General features: G+C 42.6%; 1 protein-coding gene across 1 annotated transcript in view; it reads left to right on the forward strand.

The window, feature by feature from the left end:
* Nucleotides 1-23,491, forward strand: part of LOC120029365 (cAMP and cAMP-inhibited cGMP 3',5'-cyclic phosphodiesterase 10A-like) — a 112,643-nt gene that overhangs the window by 40,561 nt on the left and 48,591 nt on the right. The window contains exons 3-7 of the mRNA XM_038974593.1: nucleotides 5,314-5,475; nucleotides 6,870-6,920; nucleotides 9,362-9,420; nucleotides 15,811-15,862; nucleotides 22,277-22,419. Of these exons, the coding sequence (XP_038830521.1) occupies nucleotides 5,314-5,475; nucleotides 6,870-6,920; nucleotides 9,362-9,420; nucleotides 15,811-15,862; nucleotides 22,277-22,419 (467 nt within the window). The remainder of the gene's footprint in view (nucleotides 1-5,313; nucleotides 5,476-6,869; nucleotides 6,921-9,361; nucleotides 9,421-15,810; nucleotides 15,863-22,276; nucleotides 22,420-23,491) is intronic.

A 23,491-nucleotide genomic window follows, 5' to 3' on the forward strand; every position in this document is an offset into this window, starting at 1 on the left:
AACCCTAAACGCTGTTAGTAGAGGACATCACAGGGCTGAGATCAACATGTTATAAATATACCTAACCTAAACACTGTTAGTAGGGACATCACAGGGCTGAGATCAACATGTTATAATATACCTAACCCTAAACGCTGTTAGAGAGGACATCACAGGGCGAGATTCAACATGTTATAAATATACTAACCTAAACACTTTTAGAGGACATCACAGGGCTGAGATTCAACATGTATAAATATAACTAACCCTAACAAACTGTTAGTAGAGGACATCACAGGGGTGAGATTCAAGTATTATAAATATACCTAACCCTAAACGCTGTTAGTAGAGGACATCACAGGGCTGAGATTCAAGTATTATAAATATACCTAACCCTAAACGCTGTTAGTAGAGGACATCACAGGGCTGAGATTCAACATGTTATAAATATACCTAACCCTAAACGCTGTTGTAGAGGACATCACAGGGCTGAGATTCAACATGTTATAAATATACCTAACCTAAACACTGTTAGTAGAGGACATCACCGGGCTGAGATTCAACATGTTATAAATATACCTAACCCTAAACACTGTTAGTAGAGGACATCACAGGGCTGAGATTCAACATGTTTATAAATATACCTAACCCTAAACGCTGTAGTAGAGGACATCACAGGGCTGAGATTCAACATGTTATAAATATACCTAACCCTAAACGCTGTTAGTAGAGGACATCACAGGGTGAGATTCAACTGTTATAAATATACCTAACCCTAAACGCTGTTAGTAGAGGACATCACAGGGCTGAGATTCAACAGTTATAAATATACCTAACCCTAAACGCTGTTGTAGAGGACATCACAGGGTGAGATCAACATGTTATAAATATACCTAACCCTAAACGCTGTTAGTAGAGGACATCACAGGGCTGAGATTCAACATGTTATAAATATACCTAACCCTAAACGCTGTTAGTAGAGGACATCACAGGGCTGAGATTCAACATGTTATAAATATACCTAACCCTAAACGCTGTTAGTAGAGGACATCACAGGGCTGAGATCAACATGTTATAAATATACCTAACCCTAAACGCTGTTAGTAGAGGACATCACAGGGCTGAGATTCAACATGTTATAAATATACAACCCTAAACGCTGTTAGTAGAGGACATCACAGGGGAGCTGAGATTCAGAGTATTATAAATATACCTAACCCTAAACGCTGTTAGTAGAGGACATCACAGGGCTGAGATTCAGAGTATTATAAATATACCTAACCCTAAACACTGTTAGTAGAGGACATCACAGGGCTGAGATTCAACATGTTATAAATATACCTAACCCTAAACGCTGTTAGTAGAGGACATCACAGGGCTGAGATTCAACATGTTATAAATATACCTAACCCTAAACGCTGTTAGTAGAGGACATCACAGGGCTGAGACTCAACATGTTATAAATATACCTAACCCTAAACACTGTTAGTAGAGGACATCACAGGGCTGAGATTCAGAGTATTATAAATATACCTAACCCTAAACGCTGTTAGTAGAGGACATCACAGGGCTGAGACTCAACATGTTATAAATATACCTAACCCTAAACACTGTTAGTAGAGGACATCACAGGGCTGAGACTCAACATGTTATAAATATACCTAACCCTAAACACTGTTAGTAGAGGACATCACAGGGCTGAGATTCAACATGTTATAAATATACCTAACCCTAAACGCTGTTAGTAGAGGACATCACAGGGCTGAGATTCAACATGTTATAAATATACCTAACCCTAAACGCTGTTAGTAGAGGACATCACAGGGCTGAGATTCAGAGTATTATAAATATACCTAACCCTAAACGCTGTTAGTAGAGGACATCACAGGGCTGAGATTCAGAGTATTATAAATATACCTAACCCTAAACGCTGTTAGTAGAGGACATCACAGGGCTGAGATTCAGAGTATTATAAATATACCTAACCCTAAACGCTGTTAGTAGAGGACATCACAGGGCTGAGATTCAACATGTTATAAATATACCTAACCCTAAACGCTGTTAGTAGAGGACATCACAGGGCTGAGACTCAACATGTTATAAATATACCTAACCCTAAACACTGTTAGTAGAGGACATCACAGGGCTGAGATTCAGAGTATTATAAATATACCTAACCCTAAACGCTGTTAGTAGAGGACATCACAGGGCTGAGACTCAACATGTTATAAATATACCTAACCCTAAACACTGTTAGTAGAGGACATCACAGGGCTGAGATTCAACATGTTATAAATATACCTAACCCTAAACGCTGTTAGTAGAGGACATCACAGGGCTGAGACTCAACATGTTATAAATATACCTAACCCTAAACACTATTAGTAGAGGACATCACAGGGCTGAGATTCAACATGTTATAAATATACCTAACCCTAAACACTGTTAGTAGAGGACATCACAGGGCTGAGATTCAGAGTATTATAAATATACCTAACCCTAAACGCTGTTAGTAGAGGACATCACAGGGCTGAGATTCAGAGTATTATAAATATACCTAACCCTAAACGCTGTTAGTAGAGGACATCACAGGGCTGAGATTCAACATGTTATAAATATACCTAACCCTAAACGCTGTTAGTAGAGGACATCACAGGGGTGAGATTCAACATGTTATAAATATACCTAACCCTAAACACTGTTAGTAGAGGACATCACAGGGCTGAGATTCAACATGTTATAAATATACCTAACCCTAAACACTGTTAGTAGAGGACATCACAGGGCTGAGATTCAACATGTTATAAATATACCTAACCCTAAACGCTGTTAGTAGAGGACATCACAGGGCTGAGATTCAACATGTTATAAATATACCTAACCCTAAACGCTGTTAGTAGAGGACATCACAGGGCTGAGATTCAACATGTTATAAATATACCTAACCCTAAACGCTGTTAGTAGAGGACATCACAGGGCTGAGATTCAACATGTTATAAATATACCTAACCCTAAACGCTGTTAGTAGAGGACATCACAGGGCTGAGACTCAACATGTTATAAATATACCTAACCCTAAACGCTGTTAGTAGAGGACATCACAGGGCTGAGATTCAACATGTTATAAATATACCTAACCCTAAACGCTGTTAGTAGAGGACATCACAGGGCTGAGATTCAACATGTTATAAATATACCTAACCCTAAACGCTGTTAGTAGAGGACATCACAGGGCTGAGACTCAACATGTTATAAATATACCTAACCCTAAACGCTGTTAGTAGAGGACATCACAGGGCTGAGATTCAACATGTTATAAATATACCTAACCCTAAACGCTGTTAGTAGAGGACATCACAGGGCTGAGATTCAACATGTTATAAATATACCTAACCCTAAACGCTGTTAGTAGAGGACATCACAGGGCTGAGATTCAACATGTTATAAATATACCTAACCCTAAACGCTGTTAGTAGAGGACATCACAGGGCTGAGATTCAACATGTTATAAATATACCTAACCCTAAACGCTGTTAGTAGAGGACATCACAGGGCTGAGACTCAACATGTTATAAATATACCTAACCCTAAACGCTGTTAGTAGAGGACATCACAGGGCTGAGATTCAGAGTATTATAAATATACCTAACCCTAAACGCTGTTAGTAGAGGACATCACAGGGCTGAGATTCAGAGTATTATAAATATACCTAACCCTAAACACTGTTAGTAGAGGACATCACAGGGCTGAGATTCAGAGTATTATAAATATACCTAACCCTAAACGCTGTTAGTAGAGGACATCACAGGGCTGAGACTCAACATGTTATAAATATACCTAACCCTAAACGCTGTTAGTAGAGGACATCACAGGGCTGAGACTCAACATGTTATAAATATACCTAACCCTAAACACTGTTAGTAGAGGACATCACAGGGCTGAGATTCAACATGTTATAAATATACCTAACCCTAAACGCTGTTAGTAGAGGACATCACAGGGCTGAGACTCAACATGTTATAAATATACCTAACCCTAAACGCTGTTAGTAGAGGACATCACAGGGCTGAGATTCAGAGTATTATAAATATACCTAACCCTAAACGCTGTTAGTAGAGGACATCACAGGGCTGAGATTCAGAGTATTATAAATATACCTAACCCTAAACACTGTTAGTAGAGGACATCACAGGGCTGAGATTCAGAGTATTATAAATATACCTAACCCTAAACGCTGTTAGTAGAGGACATCACAGGGCTGAGATTCAACATGTTATAAATATACCTAACCCTAAACGCTGTTAGTAGAGGACATCACAGGGCTGAGACTCAACATGTTATAAATATACCTAACCCTAAACACTGTTAGTAGAGGACATCACAGGGCTGAGATTCAGAGTATTATAAATATACCTAACCCTAAACGCTGTTAGTAGAGGACATCACAGGGCTGAGACTCAACATGTTATAAATATACCTAACTCTAAACACTGTTAGTAGAGGACATCACAGGGCTGAGATTCAACATGTTATAAATATACCTAACCCTAAACGCTGTTAGTAGAGGACATCACAGGGCTGAGACTCAACATGTTATAAATATACCTAACCCTAAACGCTGTTAGTAGAGGACATCACAGGGCTGAGATTCAACATGTTATAAATATACCTAACCCTAAACGCTATTAGTAGAGGACATCACAGGGGTGAGATTCAGAGTATTATAAATATACCTAACCCTAAACGCTGTTAGTAGAGGACATCACAGGGCTGAGATTCAGAGTATTATAAATATACATAACTAACCTAAAAACCCTAACCCTAATTAATGCAGGATAAATCAACGTTCCAAAGTATTTGGTTATATTTCAGATGCTTTGACCTCATAACCCCTGACCTCTGTGTGTGTGCAGGATATTCAGGGATTCAGACTCACTCTTACCTTTACCTTCTCATCCTCACCACCCTTTAACACATGCCCCTTAACCCTTGACCTTTGGATTCTAATCTCTCTCTCTCTCTCTCTCTCTCTCTCTCTCTCTCTCTCTCTCTCTCTCTCTCTCTCTCTCTCTCTCTCTCTCTCTCTCTCTCTCTCTCTCTCTCTCTCTCTCTCTCTCTCTCTCTCTCTCTCTCTCTCTCTCTCTCTCTCTCTCTGTCTCTCTCTCTCTCTCTCTCTCTGTCTCTCTCTCTCTGTCTCTCTCTCTCTGTCTCTCTCTCTCTGTCTCTCTCTCTGTCTCTCTCTCTGTCTCTCTCTCTGTCTCTCTCTCTCTCTGTCTCTCTCTCTCTCTCTCTCTCTCTCTCTCTCTCTCTCTCTCTCTCTCTCTCTCTCAACAGGACCAGCGTTTCCCAGAAGGCACAGGTCAGGACTCAGACTCAGGGATCCATGTTCACTCTGTCCTGTGCCTCCCCATCCTCACTTCCATCGGTGACCTCATAGCTATCCTGGAGCTGCATCGGCACCGGGGCAACGAGCCCTTCGATACCAGCAACCAGGAGGTACATGAACACACAGACACACTAACACGAACACACGCAGGCACACATGAACACACAGACACACTAACACGAACACACGCAGGCACACATGAACACACAGACACACTAACACGAACACACGCAGGCACACATGAACACACAGACACACTAACACGAACACACGCAGGCACACATGAACACACAGACACACTAACACGAACACACGCAGGCATACATGCACAGACACACTAACACGAACACACGCAGGCACACATGAACACACAGGCACACTAACACGAACACACGCAGGCACACATGAACACACAGACACACTAACACGAACACACGCAGGCATACATGCACAGACACAAACACGAACACACCAAGCCTGTCTGTGTGAACAGAGCGTATGACTGTCGAGGGCTAGGCAATGCCTTCCTGTAATAGCGCCATTAGGAGGTCATAAAGAGAGCAGTAGTGAGTCCCTGAGGATCAGACCAAAGTTTTGTAAGGTAGCCTAGTGGTTAGAAAGTTGAGCCAGTAACCAAAAGGTTGCTGGTTCGAATCCCCGTGCCGACGAGGTAAAAATCTGCCGTTCTGCCCCTGAACAAGGCTGTTAAACCCACTGTTCCCCGGGCGCCCGAAGACGTGGATGTCGATTAAGGCAGCCCCCCGCACTTCTCTGATTCAGAGGGGTTAAATGCGAAAGACACATTTCAGTTGAATGCATTCAGTTGTACAACTGATTAGTTATCCCCCCCTTTCCTTTAGTTAATAAGGTGAGCAGTAGTTAGTCCCTGAAGACTTTGCTATTAGCTGCTAATGAGCCAATCAGAGACATGAATAGATGGCAGGCACTGAGGGGTTTAAGTATTAGATTACCCAGTGGGACAAGATGGTTGTAAGGACATTATAAGTACGTCAACGTGTTCTCGTCGTAATGACATCTTTTCAACTAGTTTTGCCTACTGGGATATTACGTCGCAGGCGTTATTCAGAGAGGGCATTAGGTTGGATAAAGGATGAGGAAACACATGGGTTACTAACAATACTCGTTATATGATAAACGTTACCCATATTCATGTGATAGTTTGCTTTATGTGTATATTAATAAATATCCCTACTGTCAAATTTCAAAAACATGTTTCCTTTTATTTTTTTTATTTTACTGTAATTAGTTTTTTACTTCTTGCTTCTGGAACTTGGGACTTTTATTTTTTTTAAATAAAAAATAAATGAAATGCTAAATGTTGATGATGCTATGTGTTTTTAATCTATCTGCCCCAGGGACTACAGATAAAAACTAGCCAGCTGGCTAAATCTGGAACATTTACAGAAATGTTAATTGATGTGCATTGTCCCTTTTTCAAATAAATAAATACAAATGATTTTCTCTTCTTTTCTTTCCTTTTAAGGTTGCAACGGCGAGTTTAGCATGGGCATCTGTAGCTATTCACCAAGTACAGGTGAGCATTGGATTATTGAACTTGGTTTTGTTCATCGGACAGTTAAAGAAAAGTTTCCGTATGTGATGTCTCAGGTGTATTTGGTTACAATTGCTTTGATAACACATTCTTGATAAATGCCTGGTAACACACTTGACTAATGCTTTAAAACACACTCTTGATAAATGCTTTATAACACACTCTTGATAAATGCTTTATTAGTAGCATGTAGTCATTGGGATAGGGTTGGTAGCATGTAGTCATTGGGATAGGGTTGGTAGCATGTAGTCATTGGGATAGGGTTGGTAGCATGTAGTCATTGGGATAGGGTTGGTAGCATGTAGTCATTGGGATAGGGTTGGTAGCATGTAGTCATTGGGATAGGGTTGGTAGCATGTAGTCATTGGGATAGGGTTGGTAGCATGTAGTCATTGGGATAGGGTTGGTAGCATGTAGTCATTGGGATAGGGTTGGTAGCATGTAGTCATTGGGATAGGGTTGGTAGCATGTAGTCATTGGGATAGGGTTGGTAGCATGTAGTCATTGGGATAGGGTTGGTAGCATGTAGTCATTGGGATAGGGTTGGTAGCATGTAGTCATTGGGATAGGGTTGGTAGCATGTAGTCATTGGGATAGGGTTGGTAGCATGTAGTCATTGGGATAGGGTTGGTAGCATGTAGTCATTGGGATAGGGTTGGTAGCATGTAGTCATTGGGATAGGGTTGGTAGCATGTAGTCATTGGGATAGGGTTGGTAGCATGTAGTCATTGGGATAGGGTTGGTAGCATGTAGTCATTGGGATAGGGTTGGTAGCATGTAGTCATTGGGATAGGGTTGGTAGCATGTAGTCATTGGGATAGGGTTGTGTCTGCCGTCAACACGATAACCTACTGTTGTGTTTCAATACTTCATTGGCTCAAATAACGCTCATAGTACAATTGCATATGTGTGTGTGTATGTTTGTCCCGGGTTGTGTTCTCCTGGTGTAGTTTGTGTGAAGCAGAACTCCCCTGTGACTGGGGTTTACCGGTAGGTCTCAGTCTAATCAATGAAGCAGAACTCCCCTGTGACTGGGTTTTACCGGTAGGTCTCAGTCTAATCAACCCTAAAGCCTTTTTACACTTGACCCCAAGGGACGTCATTATGACCTGTGGAGCCTTGTGGTTTGTACCTACGTGGGAAAAGTACAGTGTCCCAACGCATCCTGGGTCACAGTGGGTTTCTCTCACGTTTCTGTCCGTCCACAAATACACCATTTTGTTACAGCAGTCTGCACTGATTTAAGGCAATGGTGTTTCTCTCTCTCCCCCCTTCTCTCGCTCTGTCTCTCCCTCTTTCCCCCCCCCCTCTCTCGCTCTGTGTCTCTCTCTCGCTCTGTGTCTCTCTCTCGCTCTGTGTCTCTCTCTCTTTCTCTCTCTCTCTCTCTCTCTCTCTCTCTCTCTCTCTGTCTCTCTCTCTCTCTCTCTCTCTCTCTCTCTCTCTCTCTCTCTCTCTGTCTCTCTCTCTCTCTCTCTCGCTCTGTCTCTCTCTCTCTCCCTCTCTCTCTCTCTCTCCCTCTCTCTCTCTCTCTCTCCCTCTCTCTCTCTCTCTCTCTCTCTCTCTCTCTCTCTCTCTCTGTCTCTCTCTCTCCCTCTCTCTCTCTCTCTCTCGCTCTGTCTCTGTCTCTCTCTCTCTCTCCCTCTCTCTCTCTCTCTCTCTCTCTGTCTCTCTCTCTCTCTCTCTCTCTCTCTCTCTCCCTCTCTCTCTCTCTCTCTCTCTCTCCCTCTCTCTCTCCCTCTCTCTCTCTCCCTCTCTCTCTCTCTCTGTCTCTCTCCCTCTCTCTCTCTCTCTCTCTCTCTCTCTGTCTCTCTCTCTCTCTCTCTCTCTCTCTCTCTCTCTCTCTCTCTCTCTCTCTCTCTCTCTCTCTCCCCCCTTCTCTCGCTCTGTCTCTCTCGCTCTCTGTCTCGCTCTCTCTCTCTCTCTCTCTCTCTCTCTCTCTCTCTCTCTCTCTCTCTCGCTCTGTCTCTCTCTCTCTCTCTCTCTCTCTCTCGCTCTGTCTCTCTCTCGCTCTGTCTCTCTCTCTCTCTCTGTCTCTCTCTCTCTCTCTGTCTCTCTCTCTCTCTCTCTCTCTCTCTCTCTCTCTCTCGCTCTGTCTCTCTCTCGCTCTGTCTCTCTCTCTCTCTCTGTCTCTCTCTCTCTCTCTCTCTCTCTCTCTTTCTCTCTCGCACTGTCTCTCCCTCTTTCTCCCCCCCTTCTCTCGCTCTGTCTCTCCCTCTTTCTCCCCCCCCCTCTCTCGCTCTGTCTCTCCCTCTTTCTCCCCCCCTCTATCACTCTCTCTCTCCCTCTTTCTCCCCCCCCCTCTCTCGCTCACGCTGTAATCCTGCTGTTGACACATAAACAAAAGTGCTAATTAACTGTTAGCGTAAGATCCTTGACGTTAGTTTGAAAGCTGAATATCTGACGTGTTGTTTTTGTATCGCCAGGTGTGCAGAGGCCTAGCCAAACAGACCGAACTCAATGACTTCCTGCCAGATGTGTCAAAGTAAGTCTGTCTCAATGACTTCCTACCAGATGTGTCAAAGTAAGTCTGTCTCAATGACTTCCTACCAGATGTGTCAAAGTAAGTCTGTCTCAATGACTTTTCCTACTAGATGTGTCAAAGTAAGTGCCACTTCTGTCTTGTTAGTAGCAGGCACATGTACAGATGTCGGATTTTAACTTGATCACTCTTTTTGTCGCGGATCATTTTCCTGCTGCTGCAAAATGAGCAGTTGTCTTTCTCTCTCCATGCGGGGCGGGGGGGCGGGGGGGGCAGTTGAGTCATTGGGATCAGGGCTTGATATCAAAATCATCCTGTTTCTCACTTGCTCAAACGCTAGGCCTATTTTTAAAATTTTTATTTCACCTTTATTTAACCAGGTAGGCTAGTTGAGAACAAGTTCTCATTTGCAACTGCGACCTGGCCAAGATAAAGCATAGCAGTGTGAACAGACAACAACACAGAGTTACACATGGAGTAAACAATAAACAAGTCAATAACATGGTAGAAAAAAGAGAATCTATATACAATGTGTGCAAAAGGCATGAGGAGGTAGGAAATAAATTGAATAATTACAATTTAGCAGATTAACACTGGAGTGATAAATCATCAGATGATCATGTGCAAGTAGAGATACTGGTGTGCAAAAGAGCAGAAAAGTAAATAAATAAAAGCAGTATGGGGGGTGAGGTAGGTAAATTGGGTGGGCTATATACCGATGGACTATGTACAGCTGCAGCGATCGGTTAGCTGCTCGGATAGCAGATGTTTAAAGTTGTTGAGGGAGATAAAAGTCTCCAACTTCAGAGATTTTTGCAATTCGTTCCAGTCGCAGGCAGCAGAGAACTGGAAGGAAAGGCGTCCAAATGAGGTTTTGGCTTTAGGGATGATCAGTGAGATACACATGCTGGAGCGCGTGCTACGGGTGGGTGTAGCCATCGTGACCAGTGAACTGAGATAAGGCGGCACTTTACCTAGCATAGCCTTGTAGATGACCTGGAGCCAGTGGGTCTGACGACGAACATGTAGCGAGGGCCAGCCGACTAGGGCATACAGGTCGCAGTGGTGGGTGCTATAAGGTGCTTTAGTAACAAAACGGATGGCACTGTGATAAACTGCATCCAGTTTGCTGAGTAGAGTATTGGAAGCTATTTTGTAGATGACATCGCCGAAGTCGAGGATCGGTAGGATAGTCAGTTTTACGAGGATAAGTTTGGCGGCGTGAGTGAAGGAGGCTTTGTTGCGAAATAGAAAGCCGACTCTAGATTTGATTTGCCTAGGTCGAATTACTGCAACATTTAAATGTACAAAGTGTTTCTGAAATGCAGCCCTACACATTGTTTTATATAGCTTAATAACACAATGTATATATTGGTCTCCACTAGGCTACGACATACAAGTGTCAAGTCTCTCCCAACATGCAGCTCTGCAGTAGGCTATAGCAATGGTTCATCAAAGCCCATGATTTAAAAAAAATGATGAAACATGAAACAGAGTAAATGCTTTATTTCAATTGTACGGAATGCTTGTCAAAATAGATAAATCCACTCTTGGTCTGTTCAAAAAGTTGTTTCCGATGATATTACCAACCAGACGGCCAACATATCTTGAAAGGATTTGGTTGCAAGCAGGACTAAGAGGTAACACCGACATCCTAGGGAGCGGTAAAACACCGACATCCTAGGGAGCGGTAAAACACCGACATCCTAGGGAGCGGTAAAACACCGACATCCTAGGGAGCGGTAAAACACCGACATCCTAGCGAGCGGTAAAACACCGACATCCTAGGGAGCGGTAAAACACCGACATCCTAGGGAGCGGTAAAACACCGACATCCTAGGGAGCGGTAAAACACCGACATCCTAGGGAGCGGTAAAACACCGACATCATCTTTTAGGGAGCGGTAAATGAGGTAACCAATAATGGTTGCTATTGAGATCTGTTGTGTGTGAATTTAGCTCGTATTGGATGGTTTAACATCAGCTGGCAATACTCTAGTGTCATCAAGGGTTACAAAAGGCCCCCATTTTATTTGATGATATTCCAATAGGCTACATTCTGTAGGCTACCTGCTAGCCTATCCATTGTCACATAAGGAAAGGTGTGAAAACCTATGAAAAGGTTACTGTTTGTGTTTCCCTGGCTGAGTTGATGAGCTGATTTTGGGCCATCAGTTGATTGACAGCTGATTGAACAGCTTGTCGAACAGCTGGTTTCACTATCCCCACTCCTGCAATTCATGCCAACCCTGTCTCTTTAATCATGAGATAATAATTTGGTCATTATCATTCGAGAATCTGGCACTTTGCTGCAACCATGTGTTAATGTTACAATCCTCCTACTGCTAAATGACATATTATTAGGGCTAAATCCTTCCACTGCTAAATGGTATATTATTAGGACTAAATCCTTCCACTACTAAATGGTAAATTATTAGGACTAAATCCTCCCACTACTAAATGGTATATTATTAGGACTAAATCCTTCCACTGCTAAATGGTATATAATTAGGACTAAATCCTCCCACTGTTAAATGGTATATTATTAGGACTAAATCCTCCCACTGTTAAATGGTATATTATTAGGACTAAATCCTTCCACTGCTAAATGGTATATAATTAGGACTAAATCCTCCCACTGCTAAATGGCATATTATTAGGACTAAATCCTCCCACTACTAAATTGTATATTATTAGGACTAAATCCTCCCACTGCTAAATGGCATATTATTAGGACTAAATCCTCCCACTACTAAATGGTATATTATTAGGACTAAATCCTCCCACTGCTAAATGGTATATTATTAGGACTAAATCCTTCCACTGCTAAATGGTAAATTATTAGGACTAAATCCTCCCACTACTAAATGGTATATTATTAGGACTAAATCCTCCCACTGCTAAATGGCATATTATTAGGACTAAATCCTCCCACTGCTAAATGGCATATTATTAGGACTAAATCCTTCCACTACTAAATTGTATATTATTAGGACTAAGTCCTCCCACTGCTAAATGGCATGTTATTAGGACTAAATCCTTCCACTGCTAAATGGTAAATTATTAGGACTACATCCTCCCACTACTAAATGGTATATTATTAGGACTAAATCCTCCCACTGCTAAATGGCATATTATTAGGACTAAATCCGCCCACTGCTAAATGGCATATTATTAGGACTAAATCCTTCCACTACTAAATTGTATATTATTAGGACTAAATCCTCCCACTGCTAAATGGCATGTTATTAGGACTAAATCCTCCCACTGCTAAATGGCGTATTATTAGGACTAAATCCTCCCACTGCTAAATTGCATATTATTAGGACTAAATCCTCCCACTGCTAAATGGCATATTATTAGGACTAAATCCTCCCACTGCTAAATGGCGTATTATTAGGACTAAATCCTCCCACTGCTAAATTGCATATTATTAGGACTAAATCCTCCCACTACTAAATGGCATATTATTAGGACTAAATCCTCCCACTGCTAAATGGCATATTATTAGGACTAAATCCTTCCACTACTAAATTGTATATTATTAGGACTAAATCCTCCCACTGCTAAATGGCATGTTATTAGGACTAAATCCTTCCACTGCTAAATGGTAAATTATTAGGACTAAATCCTCCCACTACTAAATGGTATATTATTAGGACTAAATCCTCCCACTGCTAAATGGCATATTATTAGGACTAAATCCGCCCACTGCTAAATGGCATATTATTAGGACTAAATCCTTCCACTACTAAATTGTATATTATTAGGACTAAATCCTCCCACTGCTAAATGGCATGTTATTAGGACTAAATCCTCCCACTGCTAAATGGCGTATTATTAGGACTAAATCCTCCCACTGCTAAATTGCATATTATTAGGACTAAATCCTCCCACTGCTAAATGGCATATTATTAGGACTAAATCCTCCCACTGCTAAATGGCGTATTATTAGGACTAAATCCTCCCACTGCTAAATTGCATATTATTAGGACTAAATCCTCCCACTGCTGAATTGCATATTATTAGGACTAAATCCTCCCACTGCTAAATGGCATGTTATTAGGACTAAATCCTTCCACTGCTAAATGGCATATTATTAGGATTAGCCTATATCGTCATCACACTGTATGATCATTATATTATACAAGCCTTTTACTATTCTTTCTTAAAGGTATTTTTGAGGAAGTAGGGCAGTACCACTCTTTTTGCAATTTAGGAGCTTTTATTGAAGAGATGGACCAGTGGGGGGAGGGAGGGGGAGTCCAAGGGCAATGGACTGGAATCAAACTCATGCCGACTCTGGCATAATGTGTGCCTGGCTCAGCAGCTGTAAACACTGGACCACACAAACGCTGATGCCATTTATAATTTATTCTGTTCATCTCTTGCCTTGAACATACAGTATAATAAAATAATAGATTTGTCCCTAGAGAAAAATACATCTTTACAAATATGTACATTTATTATAATTCACATAAGAATTCACACGAAACGCGCTGTAACCTGTATTGGCTACTTGAACTGACGCCCAGTGGACCTGCAGTCTGAACATTGCCTGCAGTATAGTCCCTCTCCTCGCCTTGAACCAGGGACCCTCTGCACACATCGACAACAGCCACCCTCGAAGCATCGTTACCCATTTGCGCCACAAAAGCCACGGCCCTTGCAGAGCAAGGGGAACAACTACTTCAAGGTCCCAGAGCGAGTGACATCACCGATTGAAACGCTATTAGCGCGCACCACCGCTAACTAGCTAGCCATTTCACGTCGGTTACACCCAGCGTAAGCTATAAACGCAACGAGTCTGATGGAACAGATAAGAACGTTCAGCTTGAAATGTTTGATCAACTATTATTTCTAAACATTATAAGTGCACGGAAATACGTTTGTTCCAACATACAGGTAGAGAGGGGAAACTACCAGTCTAAGGCGCACCACACATGCCACTCGATTCACACGACAGAGATGGGAATTAATATCCGTTTAAAAATTCAGAAAGCAGGGTTCGATCTAAAACATTTGGATGTGAATGTCTGGCTCAGTTGACAGCCCCTATTTCAGTAGTTCTAGTCCACTAACTAGCCTATTAAATCACTGTCAGTGTACTGCACAAATCAATGAACCGTCATCCAGCTTCATGCTTCGAAAGAGGCGCGTAATTCCAGTGCATGTAATAGGCAGACAGTGTGCAACGTCCAATCACGGATAGACAAGAGAGATTAATACCCCCTGGCCCTGATGCTTTTTTTAAAGCGCTGTCAGGACCACCATAGTTAACCTTTATTTAACTAGGCAAGTCAGTTAAGAACAAAGTCTTATTTACAATGACTGCCTACACCGGCCAAACCCGGACGACGCTGGGACAATTGTGCGCCGCACTATGGGACTCCCAATCACGGCCTTTCGAGATACATCCCGGATTCGAACCAGGTTGTCTGTAGTGACGCCTCAAGCACTGAGATGCAGTGCCTTAGACCGCTGCGCCACTCGTGAGCTATTGGACAGGTATAAATTGTACAAATTGCTGTTTGGGTCATGGGGTGGGGGCATTCCAATGAGTTGGGACCGGGCCTGTTGGAACCGAATCTGTAGTATTTATACCCAGTTTAAGGTACAATGTAGGTACGGTCCTGTTTTGTATAGCCTACAAACACCGCCTCCAGCTGCCCCCTGGCAAGGATTGTAAATATTTAATATTCATTCAAATCCTCCTGCTGGAGGATTATTTTCCTCCTGCGATAAAAAGGGTCAAATTAAGATTCTTTGTCTGTACGTAAATAATACCCTTATCAATCATCTATATCCTTATTATCAACACCCTTATCAATCATCATTACCCTTATCAATCACCATTACCCTTATCAATCACCATTACCCTTATCAATCATCTATACCCTTATTATCAACACCCTTATCAATCATCATTACCCTTATCAATCACCATTACCCTTATCAATCACCATTACCCTTATCAATCATCATTACCCTTATCAATCATCATTACCCTTATCAATCATCATTACCCTTATCAATCAGCATTACCCTTATCAATCAGCATTACCCTTATCAATCAGCATTACCCTTATCATCAACACCCTTATCAATCACCATTACCCTTATCAATCACCATTACCCTTATCAATCACCATTACCCTTATCAAACACCATTACCCTTATCAATCAGCATTACCCTTATCAATCATCATTGCCCTTATCAATCATCAATACCCTTATCAATCATCATTACTCTTATCAATCATCATTACCCTTATCAATCATCAATACCCTTATCAATCATCAATACCCTAATCAATCATATATACTCTTATCAATCATACCCTTATCAATCATCAATAGCCTTAGTTTATCATTCTCTCTCTTTCTCCAACAGAACGTACTTTGACAACATTGTGGCAATAGATTCTCTACTTGAACATATAATGGTACGTTTTTGTTTGTTTGTGTGTCTATTTCGTATTTTGTCTATTTCGTATTTTGTCTATTTCGTATTTGTTTCTATTTGTAGTGATGCATGCTATTTCAGGGAAGGGACTACCACTTCCAAGTGTCTGGCCCAAGTCCATGATGGTTGTCTAGAATGTGTATGAGGACAGTGAATGTGTGTCGTGTTGTGATGACATACTGTACTGCGTACTGTGTATTGTATTGTCATGTGCCGCTGGCGTCGCCTCAGCTCATATGTCTCATATCCTGTTTTTGATTGTTTTATACCTGATAATTTATGTAACTTCCACTTGTATGGCCTTGCTAACATGTACTGTTTAAAAGACCTTTCTGAATCGATTTTACGACTACACCGAACCCTGGAGCGAATCAGGTAACACTTCACTATAATGTTCCGTTTGTAAATGGTTTATAAAGGGTTTGTAATTTTGTTATTAGCGGTTATTTTATCATTTGTAAATGCATTAGAAACGATTTAATATATGGGTTATAATAAATAGGTCAAACTAGTTCGATAGCCAGTCAGTGCTTGCCAAATAGTGAGATAGCCAGTCAGTGCTTGCCAAATAGTGAGATAGCCAGTCAGTGCTTGCCAAATAGTGAGATAGCCAGTCAGTGCTTGCCAAATAGTGAGATAGCCAGTCAGTGCTTGCCAAATAGTGAGCCACTATTTTACCTCCAGCTATTAAGCATTTATAAATGCACTTACAAATGCGTATGATATTGAACACTTAAATGCATAGTTAAACAATTGTTATTTTCTCACTTTTTGGGGTGTGATGCATTGCTCTGTACCACGAGAAGAAATGGTTTTGTTTTCAGACCAATGGTCAACTCCCATGATGCCCCACGTTTGAAACCCAGACGATGCATTGGTACACTTATTTATTCCAGGAATAAAGGCCTCATCTGAAGATCTCAAGTCATATTATTGGTGTGGTTCGCTGGTTCCGGAAGTTCTGCTGAATTATTTAGCCGGCTGCTCAGCTAGCTAAGTAGCTAACTAGCTCATGTTAGCTAGCACCTCTGTCCTAGTTAGCTAGTCAACTTTAGCTAGCTAGCATTAGGTAAAACCTCAAATGTATTTTTTTTATATAGAAATTCTGCTGTACGATTTAGTACAAGATACTCTTGGGTGTAAGAATCGACGCTGGAGACGAGAAGCAAGTAAAGGGAGTGAACATTTAATGATATATCTGGACATGGAACAGGACAGGACAGCATCTGAACATGAACACATAACGACGTTAATGCTGACACAGGGAGCAAATGGGGGAGCAGACAGTTATAGACGGGGCAAACAACAAAGGGAAGGAGTCCAGATGAGTCCAATGAGCGCTGTTGCGCGTAATGATGGTGACAGGTGTGAGTAATGAAGGGCAGCCTGGCCCTTGGGCGCCAGACAGGGTGAGTGGGAGCAGGCGTGACATTTTGGCATGATATAGTTAGCTAGCTAAGTAAAACATGTTTGCTGGCTCGTTAGGTTCGCTAGCTAGCTGACAAACTTTAGCTGCCAGCTAGCTAGTTAATATCGACATGACAGAATTTCCATGCAAGTTGTTTAGCTAGCTTTTTTGGATTAGCACGCTAGCTAGCTAGCTATCTAACTTTTGAACTGAGCTAGTTATCTAACTTTTTGTCTCTAACTAGGTAGCTGGTAAGTTAGCTAGTTAGCCTCCTTTGTCAGCACACTATTGGTTCCAATTTTAAGAATAACACATACTAGCTAGCTAACTACCTAGTGTATTATTTTGATAAATAGCTAACCCCTTTAATCTGTGGTAGCTAGCTATTAGTGTTAGCAAGTAATGTTAAACACTAGCTAGCTATTATTATTATTAGCTAGCAGTGGATAACATGACTAGCTAAACCTAAATGGTATAAATGATGATAACGGTGATAGTATAGTTTTGTATAGCTAGAGTGTTTATGCTACGTTGTCATCAATTCCTCTTCTCTCTCACAGATTGCCATACGGTCTCAGACTCCAGGATGGGAAAATGCTTAACAAGAAAAGAAACATGTTATATTGTAAATAGTTAATCAGTTGTCAATTTCTATTCTGACTTGTAATATTAAAAAGGGGTGATAAATAACCCCTCTGAATTAGCTAGACTACGCACTATACCAATGATAGGCTACAGATTTGAGTCACTACAATTAACATGTTTTCCCAATGTATCCTTATTACATTGTATTCTTATTATGTATTAAATGCTTGAGGAGATTATATGCTGTTATAAATGTTTGCAACTCATTAATAAAATGGCCAGAAAGTTTCCAGTATTTTTTTTTAGAAGTTATAAATATTAGTAGTCCTAACTCGTTAATAAAATGGTCATCCGTTATACATGTTGGTAGGTAGCCTAGGGGTTAGAGCGTTGGGCTAGTAACTGAAAGAGAGGGAAGGGAGGTAGGTAGCCTAGTGGTTAGAGAGTTGGGCCAGTAACTGACAGAGAGGGAAGGGAGGTTGGTAACCTAGTGGTTAGAGGGTTGGGCTAGTAACTGAAAGAGAGGGAAGGGAGGTAGGTAGCCAAGTGGTTAGAGGGTTGGGCCAGTAACTGAAAGAGAGGGAAGGGAGGTAGGTAGCCTAGTGGTTAGAGGGATGGGCAAGTAACTGACAGAGAGGGAAGGGAGGTAGGTAGCCTAGGGGTTAGAGCGTTGGGCCAGTAACTGAAAGAGAGGGAAGGGAGGTAGGTAGCCAAGTGGTTAGAGGGTTGGGCCAGTAACTGACAGAGAGGGAAGGGAGGTAGGTAGCCTAGGGGTTAGAGGGTTGGGCCAGTAACTGAAAGAGAGGGAAGGGAGGTAGGTAGCCTAGTGGTTAGAGGGTTGGGCAAGTAACTGACAGAGAGGGAAGGGAGGTAGGTAGCCTAGGGGTTAGAGCGTTGGGCCAGTAACTGAAAGAGAGGGAAGGGAGGTAGGTAGCCTAGTGGTTAGAGGGTTGGACCAGTAACTGACAGAGAGGGAAGGGAGGTAGGTAACCTAGTGGTTAGAGGGTTGGGCCAGTAACTTAAAGAGAGGGAAGGGAGGTAGGTAACCTAGTGGTTAGAGGGTTGGGCCAGTAACTGAAAGAGAGGGAAGGGAGGTAGGTAGCCTAGTGGTTAGAGGGTTGGGCCAGTAACTGAAAGAGAGGGAAGGGAGGTAGGTAGCCAAGTGGTTAGAGGGTTGGGCCAGTAACTGAAAGAGAGGGAAGGGAGGTAGGTAGCCTAGTGGTTAGAGGGTTGGGCCAGTAACTGAAAGAGAGGGAAGGGAGGTAGGTAGCCAAGTGGTTAGAGCGTTGGGCTAGTAACTGAAAGAGAGGGAAGGGAGGTAGGTAGCCTAGTGGTTAGAGGGTTGGACCAGTAACTGACAGAGAGGGGAGGGAGGTAGGTAGCCAAGTGGTTAGAGCGTTGGGCTAGTAACCGCGCAAGGTTGCAAATTCAAATCCCCGAGCTGACAAGGTACAACTCTGTCGTTCTGCCCCTGAACAAGGCAGGTAACCCACTGTTCCTAGGCCGTCATTGAAAATAAGAGTTTGTTCTTTAAACTGACTTGTTCTAGTTAAATAAAGGTTAATAAAAATAATTGTTAATGACTTGGTGGATTGGCACTTTCTCCACTTAGAAATGTTGACAACTCAGTTAAAAATATTTATAGGACTGTCACTTTAAAATAAGGTATACTTTTAGAAGTTATACGTGTAGGTAAATCATTTATAGATGATTTGAGAGTTCACTCAGAGTTTAGACATACTTACAGGCAGGGTTCCCATCACTGCATTCATGAGAGCAGATCCAGCTATGTTATTTCAACATGTTCATGCAATGAATGGTGGGTATGAAGATCAAAACATATAAACGTTGTGAGAGGACACCTCCTCCACTGTTTCCTCAACCAAAGATATTACGTTTACCATTTCACACCAGAGCGTTCAACATACTTGGACTATTACAGAGAAGTGGTGGGTCAAGATGAGTCATGAAAACCTGCCTCCCTTCCCTCTCTGTCAGTTACTGGTCCAACCCTCTAACCACTAGGTTACCAACCTCCCTTCCCTCTCTTTCAGTTACTGGTCCAACCCTCTAACCACTAGGCTACCTACCTCCCTTCTCTCTCTTTCAGTTACTGGCCCAACCCTCTAACCACTAGTCTACCTGCCTCCCCTCTCTGTCAGTTACTGGTCCAACCCTCTAACCACTAGGCTACCTACCTGCCTCCCCTCTCTGTCAGTTACTGGTCCAACCCTCTAACCACTAGGTTACCAACCTCCCTCCCCTCTCTGTCAGTTACTGGTCCAACCCTCTAACCACTAGGCTACCTACCTGCCTCCCCTCTCTGTCAGTTACTGGTCCAACCCTCTAACCACTAGGTTACCAACCTCCCTCCCCTCTCTGTCAGTTACTGGTCCAACCCTCTAACCACTAGGCTACCTACCTCCCTTCCCTCTCTTTCAGTTACTGGCCCAACCCTCTAACCACTAGGCTACCTACCTCCCTCCCCTCTCTGTCAGTTACTGGTCCAACCCTCTAACCACTAGGCTACCTACCTCCCTTCCCTCTCTGTCAGTTACTGGTCCAACCCTCTAACCACTAGGCTACCTACCTCCCTCCCCTCTCTGTCAGTTACTGGTCCAACCCTCTAACCACTAGGCTACCTACCTCCCTTCCCTCTCTGTCAGTTACTGGTCCAACCCTCTAACCACTAGGCTACCTACCTCCCTTCCCTCTCTGTCAGTTACTGGTCCAACCCTCTAACCACTAGGTTACCAACCTCCCTCCCCTCTCTGTCAGTTACTGGTCCAACCCTCTAACCACTAGGCTACCTACCTCCCTTCCCTCTCTTTCAGTTACTGGCCCAACCCTCTAACCACTAGGCTACCTACCTCCCTCCCCTCTCTGTCAGTTACTGGTCCAACCCTCTAACCACTAGGCTACCTACCTCCCTTCCCTCTCTGTCAGTTACTGGCCCAACCCTCTAACCACTAGGCTACCTACCTACCTCCCTCCCCTCTCTGTCAGTTACTGGTCCAACCCTCTAACCACTAGGCTACCTACCTCCCTTCCCTCTCTTTCAGTTACTGGCCCAACCCTCTAACCACTAGGCTACCTACCTCCCTCCCCCCTCTGTCAGTTACTGGTCCAACCCTCTAACCACTAGGCTACCTACCTCCCTTCCCTCTCTTTCAGTTACTGGTCCAACCCTCTAACCACTAGGCTACCTACCTCCCTTCCCTCTCTTTCAGTTACTGGTCCAACCCTCTAACCACTAGGTTACCTACCTCCCTTCCCTCTCTTTCAGTTACTGGTCCAACCCTCTAACCACTAGGCTACCTACCTCCCTTCCCTCTCTGTCAGTTACTGGTCCAACCCTCTAACCACTAGGCTACCTACCTCCATCCCCTCTCTGTCAGTTACTGGCCCAACCCTCTAACCACTAGGTTACCTACCTCCCTTCCCTCTCTGTCAGTTACTGGCCCAACCCTCTAACCCCTAGGTTACCTACCTCCCTTCCCTCTCTTTCAGTTACTGGTCCAACCCTCTAACCACTAGGCTACCAGCCTCACTTACCTCTCTTTCAGTTACTGGCCCAACTCTCTATCCACTAGGTTACCTGCCGCCCTATTAAATAATCGTTAAGAATGTAATTATAACCCCTTTTAGAAACCCTTAACAAATGGAACCTTATGGTAAAGTGCTACCGTGAATCCTAACTTCCCCTTTAAGTCAAATGTTCATTTCGTCACATGGGTTGATATCAACGGGAAGGGAAGTTATGATTCGCCCTGTCTGTGTGACCATGTCTTTCTGTGTACCGTACTGATGGAGTTTATCATGGGGTTTATCATGGGGTTTATCATGGGGTTTATCATGGAGTTTATCATGGGGTTTATCATGGGGTTTATCATGGGGTTTATCATGGGGTTTATCATGGGGTTTATCATGGGGTTTATCATGGGGTTTGTCATGGGGTTTATCATGGGGTTTATCATGGGGTTTATCATGGGGTTTATCATGGGGTTTATCATGGGGTTTATCATGGGGTTTGTCATGGGGTTTATCATGGGGTTTATCATGGGGTTTATCATGGGGTTTATAATGTGGTTTATCATGGGGTTTATAATGGGGTTTATCATGGGGTTTATCATGGGGTTTATCATGGGGTTTATCATGGGGTTTATCATGGGGTTTATCATGGAGTTTATCATGGGGTTTATCATGGGGTTTATCATGGGGTTTATCATGGAGTTTATCATGGGGTTTATCATGGGGTTTATCATGGGGTTTATCATGGGGTTTATCATGGAGTTTATCATGGGGTTTATCATGGGGTTTATCATGGAGTTTATCATGGGGTTTATCATGGGGTTTATCATGGAGTTTATCATGGGGTTTATCATGGGGTTTGTGTTTCAGATAAATGCAAAAAGCCTGGTGAATGCAGATAGATGTGCACTATTCCAGGTGGACCACAATAACAAAGAACTGTACTCAGACCTGTTTGACATCGGGGAGGAGAACGAAGGCAAACCTGTCTTCAGGAAAACCAAAGAGATTAGGTAAGGGTCATGATTGATACTTTTACTGCTTATCTGAGTGATTCTCTGAAGGGTTGACTAGTGATCATGTGAACGATTCTCTGATGGGTTATATTGGATTGACTAGTGATCATGTGAACGATTCTCTGATGGGTTATATTGGATTGACTAGTGATCATGTGAACGATTCTCTGACGGGTTATGTTGAATTGACTTGTGATCATGTGAACGATTCTCTGATGGGTTATGTTGAATTGACTTGTGATCATGTGAACGATTCTCTGACGGGTTATGTTGAATTGACTAGTGATCATGTGAACAATTCTCTGATGACAGCAGCTGAGCAGTTGTAACCATAGAACTAGAATCCCTAGAACAAAGAAACTGGAATCCTAGAACAGGGGAAATAGAATCCTAGAACAGGGAAATGGGTGTCATAGAACAGGGAAACTAGAATACTAGAACAATTAAACTAGAATCCTAGAACAGGGAAACTAGAATCCTAGAACAAGGAAACTAGAATCCTAGAACAAGGAAACTACAATCCTAGAATGGGGAAACTAGAATCCTACAACAGGGAAACTAGAATTCTAGAACAGGGAAACTAGAATCCTACAACAGGGAAACTAGAATTCTAGAACAGGGAAACTAGAATCGCAAGAACCGGGAAACTATCATCCTAGAATGGGGAAACTAGAATCCCTAGAACAGGGTAACTAGAATCATAGAATATGGAAACTAGAATCCTGGAATAGGGAAACTAGAATCCCTAGAACAGGGAAACTGAATTCTAGAACAGGGAAACTAGAATCCCTAGAACAGGGAAACTAGAATCCCTAGAACAGGGAAACTAGAATCCCTAGAACAGGGAAACTAGAATCCCTAGAACAGGGAAACTAGAATGCCTCGAACAGGGAAATTCCATTCCTAGAATGGGGAAACTACAAGCCTAGAATGGGGAAACTACAATTAGAGAACAGGGAAGCAAGAACAGGGAAACTATCATCCTAGAATGGGAAAACTACACTCCTAGAATGGGGAAACTAGAATTAGAGAACATGGAAGCTAGAATCCTAAAACAGGGAAACTACAA

The sequence above is a fragment of the Salvelinus namaycush genome, chromosome 35, assembly GCF_016432855.1.
Source record: "Salvelinus namaycush isolate Seneca chromosome 35, SaNama_1.0, whole genome shotgun sequence".
In the NCBI taxonomy this organism is placed as follows: domain Eukaryota; kingdom Metazoa; phylum Chordata; class Actinopteri; order Salmoniformes; family Salmonidae; genus Salvelinus; species Salvelinus namaycush.